This window comes from Triticum aestivum, chromosome 7A (assembly GCF_018294505.1).
Source record: "Triticum aestivum cultivar Chinese Spring chromosome 7A, IWGSC CS RefSeq v2.1, whole genome shotgun sequence".
Lineage (NCBI taxonomy): Eukaryota > Viridiplantae > Streptophyta > Magnoliopsida > Poales > Poaceae > Triticum > Triticum aestivum.
Genome location: NC_057812.1, coordinates 727804195 through 727814465, shown reverse-complemented (window position 1 = coordinate 727814465; position 10271 = coordinate 727804195). Strand labels below are relative to the sequence as shown.

General features: G+C 42.5%; 1 protein-coding gene across 1 annotated transcript; it reads left to right on the top strand.

Annotated features, from left to right (window-relative positions):
• Nucleotides 1–6260: 6260 nt before the first annotated feature.
• On the top strand, nt 6261–8543 carry LOC123147123 (legumin A). The gene is made up of 3 exons (XM_044566359.1): nt 6261–6552; nt 7305–8034; nt 8144–8543. The coding sequence occupies exons 1-3, from the start codon at nt 6357–6359 to the stop codon at nt 8292–8294; spliced, it is 1077 nt and encodes a 358-aa protein (XP_044422294.1). The 5' UTR covers nt 6261–6356; the 3' UTR covers nt 8295–8543.
• Nucleotides 8544–10271: the final 1728 nt, after the last annotated feature.

Below are 10271 nucleotides of genomic sequence, written 5' to 3'. Positions count from 1 at the left end.
ACTTTTATCTTGAAATTAAGTGAAGGGATCATCTTATAATGATACAGCCGTTCTAAGAAAAATAAGATACATAAAGGATAAACATCACATGCAATGAAAATATGTGACATGATATGGCCATCATCATCTTGTGCTTTTGATCTTCATCTCCAAAGCATCGGCATGATCTCCATAGTCGCCGGCTCGACCCCTTGATCTTCATCGCTGCATCGGGGTCGTCTCGCCAACTATTGCTTTTACAACTATTGCTAACGCATAGCGATAAAGTAAAGTAATTACATAGTGCTGCCATTTCATACAATAATTAAAAGACAACCCTAAGGCTCCTGCCGGTTGTTGATATTACAAAACATGATCATCTCATACAATAACGTATATCACATCATGTCTTGACCATATCACATCACAACATACCCTGCAAAAACAAGTTAGACGTCATCTACTTTGTTGTTGAAAGTTTTATGTGGCTGCTACAGGCAACTAGCAAGAACCATTCTTACCTACACAAAAACCACAACGGTGTTTTATCAAGTTTGTTGTTTTAACCTTCTTCAAGGACCGACCATAGTCAAATTCGATTCAACTAAAGTAATAGAGAAACAGACACCCACCAGTCACCTTTATGCAAAACAAGTTGCGTGTCAGTCGGTGGAACCGGTCTCATGTGCGTCCCACAATGCCGCCGAATCAAAATAAGACTTTGGTTGTGCATATCGTCACCGCCCACAACTCCTACACTGTTGGGAAGAACTTTGATTCGGTGGTGACATTGGCCTGGCTCATAGACCTAGGGTGCTGCTAAGGGGGAGAGGACTTGGACTCCAATTCCAATCCTATTCCTACTAGCACTCCTTCCTTTTTTGCCTTCCCTAGCCACATGGGCTTTTGAAGACTTGGTGCACCTAGCCCAATAAGGCCGGGGCACCTCCCCGCAGCCCATGCTAGCCCTTGGGTCATGGTGGACCCACTTATGGACATCCGGACCCCTTCGGAATAATCTAGAACCTTCTGGAAGCTTCCCGGTACAATATCGAAAAACTCCACCTTTTTACGGAACCCAAAATATGACTTCCCATATATAAATCTTTACCTCTCGACCATTCCAAGACTCCTGGTGACGTTCGGGATCTCATCCAAGACTCCGAACAACATTTGGTTACCACTCATCAAATATCCCAATACTACTCTAGCGTCAACGAACGTTATGCGTGCGACCCTGCGGGTTCGGAAATTATGTAGTCAAGACCGAGACACCTCTCCGGTCAATAACCAATAGTGAGACCTGGATGCCCATATTTGTTCCTACATATTCCACGAAGATCTTTATCGGTCGAACCTTTATGACAACATACATAATTCCCTTTGTCTGTCGGTATGTTACTTGCCCAAGATTCGATCGTCGGTATCTCTATGCCTAGTTCAATCTCATTATCGGCAAGTCTCTTTACTCGTTCCATAATACATCATCCTGTAACTAACTCCTTAGTCACTTTGCTTTCAAGCTTCTTGTGGTGTGTATTACCGAGAGGGCCTAGAGACACCTCTTTGTCATACGGAGTGACAAATCCCAATCTCGGTTCACGCCAACTCAACAGACATCTTCGGATATGCCTGTAGAGCATCTTTATGATCACCCAGTTACGTTGTGACATTTGATAGCACACAAGGTATTCCTCTGGTGTCCGGGAGTTGCATGATCTCATGGTCGAAGGAATATGTATTTGACATTAAGAAAGCAGTAGCAATAAACTGAATGATCATATGCTAAGCTAACGGATGGGTCTTGTCCATCACATCATTCTCCTAATGATGAGATCCCGTTACCAAATGACAGCTCTTGTCTATGGCTAGGAAACCTTAACTATCTTTTGATCAACGAGCTAGTCTAGTAGAGGCTTTCTAGGGACACGGTGTTGTCTATGTATCCACACATGTATCTGAGTTTCCGATTAATACAAATTTAGCATGGATAATAGACGTTTACCATGAACAGGGAAATATGATAATAACCAATTTATTATTGCCTCTAGGGCATATTTCTAACAATTATGATACACATCGTCATTGTCATATTCCTTTGTATGATCACATAGCTGACATAGTATTTATGGCTCAGCCACCGTTCATCATTTTTTATGCATGTTACACTTGATCATTACACATCCTGGTAATCTGCCTTAGGCATTTATATAGTCATATTTTATTCTAATATCGAGTTGTAATTTTGAGTTGTAAGTAAATAGAAGTGTGATGATCATCATTATTAGAGCATTGTCCCAAGTGAGGAAATAAAAAAGAGAAGCCAAAAAGAGTCCACCAAAATAAAATAAAAATGAGAGAAAAACAGAAGGGCACTGTTATTATACTTTTCCACACTTGTGCTTCAAAGTAGCACCATGTTTTTCATATAGAGAGTCTCCTATATTGCCACTTTCATGGACTAGTGAGAATTTTTCATTAGAGAAGTTGGCTCGTATATTCCAATGATGGGCTTCATCAAACGCTCGGGGTCTTCATGAGCAAGCAAGTTGGATGCATACCCACTTATTTTCCTTTTGAGCTTTCATACACTTATTGCTCTTAGTGCATCCGTTGCATCGAAATCCCTACTCCTCGCATTGACATCAATTGATGGGCATCTACATACCCCATTGATTTAGCTCGTTGATGTGACACTTTCTCCTTTTTTGTCTTCTCCAGATAAATCTCTACCACCATATTCTATTCCACCCATAGTGCTATATCCATGGCTCATGCTCATGTATTACGTGAGAGTTGAAAAAGTTGAAGCGCGTTAAAAAGTACTCCCTCCGTTCGGAATTACTTGTCTCAAAAATGGATGTATCTAGAACCAAAATACATCTAGATACATCCATTTCTGCGACAAGTACTTCCGTACGGAGGGAGTATGAACCAATTGCTCGGATAACACTGGGGTAGTGCACGATTTATACTTTGTGTTAAGAAGATGGAGCATGGCAGGGTTATATGATTTTGTAGGGATAGCTTTCTTTAGCATCTTTATTTTGAAAGACATGATTGTTTGTTGGTATATTGGAGTATTATTTTTGTTGTTATGTCAACTATAGACTATTGCTTTGAATCATACGGGTCTGAATATTCATGCCATAAAAAGAAAGATTACATGATGAACATGTTAGGTAGCATTCCACATCAAAAATTCTGTTTTTATCATTTACCTACTCGAGAAAGAGCAAGAATTAAGCTTGAGGATGCTTGATACGTCTCCAACGTCTCAATAAATTTTTATTGTTCCATGCTATTATATTGTCAATCTTGGATGTTCTATATGCAATTATATGAAATTCTATATCTTTTTGGGACTAACCTATTAACTTATTGCCAAGTTTCGGTTGCTACTTTTTTTTGCTTGTTTTTGATTTTCTAGGAATACTGTACCAAACGAAGTCCAAATACCTCGAGACTTTTTGACATTTTTTTCTGAACAAGAGAGACCCTAGAAGCTTCGGGAGGAGACCAGACGTGCAACAAGGTGGCCACAAGGCACAAGGGTCCGCCCAGGTGGGTAGGCGTGCCCTAGTACCTTGTGCCCACCGTGGCTCCATTTGTCCTAACTCCGACTCTATAAATTCTCTAAAATCGGGAAACCAACAGAGAGCCACCCAAAACACTTTTTCCACCACCGCAAGTTTCTGTTCTCAAGAGATTCCATCTGGATGCCTTTTCCGGTACTCTGCTGGAGGGGGATTCGACTAGAGAGCTTCTACATCAACCTTGTTGCCCTTCTGATGATGTGTGAGTAGTTTACCACAGACTTACGCGCCCATAGCTAGTAGCTAGATGGCTTCGTCTCGGGGAGGCGCGCCACGCCGCCAGCCGACTGTTGCCCGACTCCGCCGTCCTTCCCTCTAGCGCGACGCCGTGTGCGGAGCTGCCGCCGTGTTCTCTGCAGGGTCGCGTCCAACCGTAGGTGTTCTGTAGCCGCTCCTCCTTCTCTCTCCGCCTGGAATCACCACTCCTCTGCCGCAGCTCCGCCGCCATGATTCGCCGCTCCTTCGCCGCCGGTCCGCCGCTCCTCATCCTCTCCCCGCCTCGAATCGCGTCGCGCCACCGCCGTCCCCACGACCGTTCAATTAGTTTTTCATCTCCATTTGCATCATCTGTTGGAGTTGCACTTTTACATCATTAATTTACATCATCTGTTGGAGTTGCCTCTTTTTTGAAGATGTAAAAAACACTTTTTGAAGATGTAAATTTCTACATCTCCAAATATGCATCTTCTCTTGGAGATGCTCTAAGGATATTATTTTCTCTTTCCATTATTGTGTAATATATGGTATAATTACACATCAAGTATATTTACTTTGTAACACTTATATATTTAAATATATGTGAAGGGGGATTCCTTAATTAAAATATTTACGTTTTTAATTTGGTATGTATATATTTAAAAATTAATTATAGAAAAGTGTGACAGTTCCCGGGTGCCCCTACACCCTCATGAACAATAAATTGAAAAAAAAAGAAAAAGAAGCAAAAAATCTGAAACTTTGGGGATCAAGGATGATCAAAATTTTGATATTCTTCCAAATTTTCAGACACAAATAACAGTCGAGGAGCCCTTACAAAAAAAATTACTGCTCAAAAGTGCACATAAACTTTGAACACTAACTTTGGTTCTTTAGGTCAGGGCCCCTCAAATGTTATCCGAGGCTGAAACTTTGCAAGAACGTCGAATGTTTGATCTTCTAAAGTTTCAGATTTTTTTGATTTTGTTTTATTTTTTTTCCGAATTAACTCTTCATAGATGGTGTAGGGGCACCCGAGTGTTGAAAGTCTTGTCTCAAATAATTTTTGAGCAGTGAGTCGGGAAATACAATAATGTTTGCACGTACAATAGATTTGTCTGTTTAATAATCAGATAATTAACTACAAAATATATTAAACTGGAGGAAGGAAATATAGAATTAATAATATTCACTCCGTTTCTTCGCACTACAAAACCTTGACTATTTCAAGTTTGCATTTCTATTCTATGCCAAACTGTGAACTAAAATGTACAAAATCATACAAAATTTAATATTTTCCAAAGTAGATTTTTTTTAAATAACTGAATTTGCGACTTATTATTGATAGTACACTACTCACTTTGAATTCTCACATTTGCGAGAGGGTAAGTAAGTTTGACTCAATCGTACAAAACCAAATCTTAGCACCTAGTATATGAAGGTTTAATATTTCAGGTACTTAATATAAAGAAAATAGTGATGTCTCTAGAACGTGTCCTTGTTGTACCAAAATACTCTACTATGCACCTAGTTGAGATATATTTTTTTCAGCATCAATTTTAATGTTCGATACCAATGAACAAATGCTTAACCTATCCCGCAATACAAAATAAATAATGAAATATATCTGATTGATAACTGCAACTATTTATGGCAGTATCTCAAAATTATCTAAATATCGAATTAAGAAGATAAACTTGATAAGCAATGTGCTTTTTTTTTGCTTCAACATCAAGATATTGGCCAGGTGCTTACCTTGTCTTTGTTGTACCACTACGATTTTGGATGTTTAAATTGAATGAGCCAATGATCATTCGACCTGCAAACAAAATCCGACCCAACAAAAACTTCCCCTGCTAGCTCATCATTAAGCAGGGGTTCATATATTAATTTTACTTGGCTCTTTAGTTTTTAGAACAAAGTATCACGGCATCATTATCAGTGGAGCAACACTGGTGAAGCTTGCAGAGGATGACACCTTAAATATTATCAGATGCAAGTTGGCTTATTAACCTTTAATTTGCTCAGAAAGTAAAATATGAGAATGAATCTTTTAAATATTATTCATTGCAGCCTTCACAAATGCCCCAACTTTTATAATAAAAATATAGGAGTAATAATTTGTTGTATTTGATTATATGAATTCATAAAGAGGGAGGACAAGAACCACTCATCCTCCAAGAGAAAATGAAAGTAGGTAAAGCAGGAGTTTCAATTCAAACATGAAGGTTAGAATTTTTTTTATGTTAACATGAATTGGTGTTAGAATGTTGCCAACCATAACTTGGGTACTATCTTGTTTCACAATATTTTTTATGTTAAATACACTTTGACTTGTTTGGCTATCCTATATTAGTTAAAAAAAGGGAAACAACTATCCTATGTTAATCCTAATCCACTCCTATTAATACGGCCGTTAACCTTATCCATGAGGCTGAGCAGCCTTCCATCCTCCCGGTTCCTGGGCTATAAATAGGCGGCGCCCGATCCCATCCCACATCGCCTCATCGCACTCTCCTCTCCTGCCCCCGGCACTTCCAGAACCTCGAACGATCGTAGCTCGTGTTCCCTCTCCTTTTCGCGGCGATGGCGGTGGATCTGACCCCGAGGCAGCCGGCGAAGGCGTACGGCGGCGAGGGCGGCGCCTACTACGAGTGGAGCCCAGCCGAGCTGCCCATGCTCGGTGTCGCCTCCATCGGCGCAGCCAAGCTCTCGCTCGCCGCCGGCGGCATGTCCCTCCCCAGCTACTCCGACTCCGCAAAGGTCGCCTACGTCCTCCAAGGTATGTGCATGCAACCGATCGATCTCGATCGCCGACCAACCGATCGATCTGACTCAATTAATTTTGGTTAGTAGATGCCAGTGTATTAATCGAATGGTAACGTTCATTTTGGATCGCAGCTCTCCTGAATTGTCTCTCTGTCGAATACACGTTGTTTACTTGTGATCATTTCTGAAATCGTGCTAGTTTTGTTTAGTTTCGTCAGGTTAGCAAAAACAAATACAGTAGTATTATTGTTGTTGTTTGCTGAATTGTTTAGTTTCGTCAGGTTAATTTTGGTTCGTAGATGCTAGCGTATTTATCGAATCAGTTTAGATCGAATGCTAACCTAGATTGGGATTGAGGGGAGACATATTTCTCCTGAATTGTCTGACGAATGCACACGTTGTGATCAGTTCCGAAATCGTGCTAGTTTTTTTTTGGGGTTCGGTTTCATCAGGTTAAGTGTGTCTCCATCAGATCCCACTTATTTCGAATCAATAATAACAGAAGAACCATTATTGCGTTTCTTTTGAATAAATCTCTTTGCTTAAGAGGTCCTGAATGTTTCATTTGTTTGGTTTTGCCCTGTTGTTTTAATCAAATCTTTCTGTAACGTAACGTCACAACTTGGCCATGCGTGTTGGTTTTCCTCGGATCTTAACATGCATGCTGTTTTCGGAATTTCGTTGCAACATTAATCAACAGTTTAGACTTGTTTTTCCACGAGTTTCGTAGTACTAATACTGCTCATTTTGATCTATGATTGACAGGCAAGGGAACCTGTGGCATCGTCCTGCCTGAGGCCACCAAGGAGAAGGTGGTCGCCGTCAAGGAGGGTGACGCTATGGCGCTCCCGTTCGGCGTGGTCACCTGGTGGCACAACACCCCGGGGTCTGCGACGGAGCTCGTCATCCTCTTTCTTGGCGACACCTCCAAGGGCCACAGGCCCGGCCAGTTCACCAACTTCCAGCTCACGGGCGCCAGCGGCATCTTCACCGGCTTCTCCACAGAGTTCGTCGGCCGCGCCTGGGACCTCAAGCAGAATGACGCGGCCAAGCTCGTCTCCAGCCAGCCAGCCTCCGGCATCGTCAAGCTCTCGGCCGGGCAGAAGCTCCCCGAGCCTGTCGCAGAGGACCGCAAGGACATGGCGCTCAACTGCCTGGAGGCCAAGCTCGACGTGGACATCCCCAAGGGCGGCCGTGTGGTGGTGCTCAACACGGCCAACCTGCCGCTTGTTAAGGAGGTCGGGCTGGGGGCTGACCTGGTCAGGATCGACGCCCACTCCATGTGCTCCCCTGGATTCTCGTGCGATTCGGCGTACCAGGTCACGTATATCGTCCGTGGCAGCGGGCGCGTGCAGGTCGTCGGCCCGGACGGCAAGCGTGTGCTGGAGACCCGCATCGAGGGCGGCAGCCTCTTCATCGTGCCCCGCTTCCACGTTGTGTCCAAGATCGCTGATGCCTCTGGCATGGAGTGGTTCTCCATCATCACCACCCCCAAGTAAGGAATTCATTACTGAAACAAATTCTACTTGTCATGGTGTTGTGCACTTGTGCTTCTCCAGAAATTAATCCATGGAGATGATCTAATAATAGCATTGTTGCTGCAGCCCGATCTTCAGCCACCTGGCGGGGAAGACATCGGTGTGGAAGGCCATCTCGCCGGAGGTGCTGGAGGCGTCATTCAACACGACGCCGGAGATGGAGAAGCTCTTCCGGTCCAAGAGGCTCGACTCCGAGATCTTCTTCGCCCCCAACTAGGGCCATTCATTGCACATCGGCCGGTCGCCTTAGGCAGAAATCAATAAATTTAGTTAGGCTTTGAGCGTGAGTATGTCAGTTAGCTCTGCAAAATCTATCTTAGTTGCCCCTGACAGATCAGAATGTTTCTGTCACTTCGTCATAGGTTAAATCAAGTGTGAGTGTTTTTGCCGGCCTGAGCTATTATCAGAACTTATGAATGCAATCGATCGTTAAATTCGGGAGAAATTGTTTGCCTCCTGTGTTATATGCTTTCTTAATTACTGCTTCTACTAGTGCTTCTTCTTCTTTTTGCCTGAAAGTAAATTCTTTTTGAATTCTTTTTTCCCTGCTTCTTATTCTTACTTAATAGAACTTAAGGCCTGTTTGGATCAGTGTTTTCATTTCAAATACCTCTGTAAAAAAAATACATGCCTCGATTGGCTGTTTCGTTTCCGGACGGAAATTGCTCATTAGCCGGTAAGTTACACCCGTAAAGAAACACCTCCATACTATTTTACACTCAATCTAAGCGTGGTTTTATTGTTTTGAATTTGAAACTATTTCTTATTTAAGTTCATGTGTTTGAAAAAGGCCCTTCTTCGTTCCCAGAACCCCTTCACAGCCTTTTAGCTAAAAATTGTAATAGAGTCTTTGCCACCTAAACATTTTTTGTTTCCAGAAATCTTCATAGCCTTTCAGTCTAAGCGTCTACCTCCCAACCCAATCAGTGATCACACAACTGCCTTCCTGCAGGTGATCGTTTCAGTCTAAGGATCATCTGATTTATCATTAAGCTTTGTCCATATGCAACAATGGCTATTGAACTGGATTTATAGTGCTTCAGATTTCCATTCTCACATGTGGTGGGCAGAATCAAAGTTTATGTTGATTTTATCTTATTGTACAACTTCAGGTCGACTGTCTCCCTTAGGCGTGAGCACTAGCGTCAATCACCAAGTGGTCTTCGCCGCCGGCTAAGTCAGTCATTATCAATGTTAGTGCTGCGGTATTTGCCCAAACAAAATGCATGGTCATTGGTGTTGTCATCCGCAACCACTGGGTCTGGTGCTAGCTGCAAGCGTATGCTTTGTTGATCATGTTGATTACCGGTGAAGCTATTGCAATGCGCCATGCTTCGATATTTGCTGAAGTAACCGGGTTCCAAAAAAATAATTGTGGAGTCAGATTGTGCTAGTTTGATCAGCAATGTTAAGAACAAAGTGAACAACAGATCTCTCACAGGTGTAATTGTTTTTTAACAGTAGGGCACCAAAGTTCATATCCTGTTGTTTTAGTCATATCCTAAAGGTTCTAGCAAAGTCTGCTGAACATGATGCATGACCCTACTGGTTTTGTGTATCTATTGATTTTACTAGGACTATAGTTTGTCTGAACAAATCTCAAATGGGCGAAGAATGCTGCTCATTATCTCCAAAAAATAAGGCTGATACAGTGGCACCTCACTTTCAAACGTAGGCGAAGCAATATTTAGGATTGTATGACACTGGTAGAAAAAGGGCCTATAGTCCCGGTTCGTAAGGGCCTTTAGTCCCGGTTCCGGAACTGGGACTAAAGTGTCGGTACTAATACCTCCCCCCTTTAGTCCCGGTTCAATCCAGAACCGGGACTAAAGGCCCTCCACGTGGGCAGTGCGTAGTGCCCAGTCAGGAGACCCTTTGGTCCCGGTTGGTGGCACCAACCGGGACAAATAGGCATCCACGCGTCAGCACTTCTGTGGTTGGGGTTTTTGTTTTTTTTGAAGGGGGGGGGGGGTTGGGGTTTTTGGGGGGTTAATTTAGGTGTTTCATATATTGTGTTAGCTAGTTATAATTAATAGAGAGAAGTGTCCTCTGTTATGTCCGTGCTTGGTCGACGCTACGTACTATACATACGTATATAGAGAGAACTAGACACGCTAGCTAGCTAGTAAGCAAACGAAGGAAACAGAAGATCGTCATGAACATATATGCATATATACAGAGAGAAGTGATATCG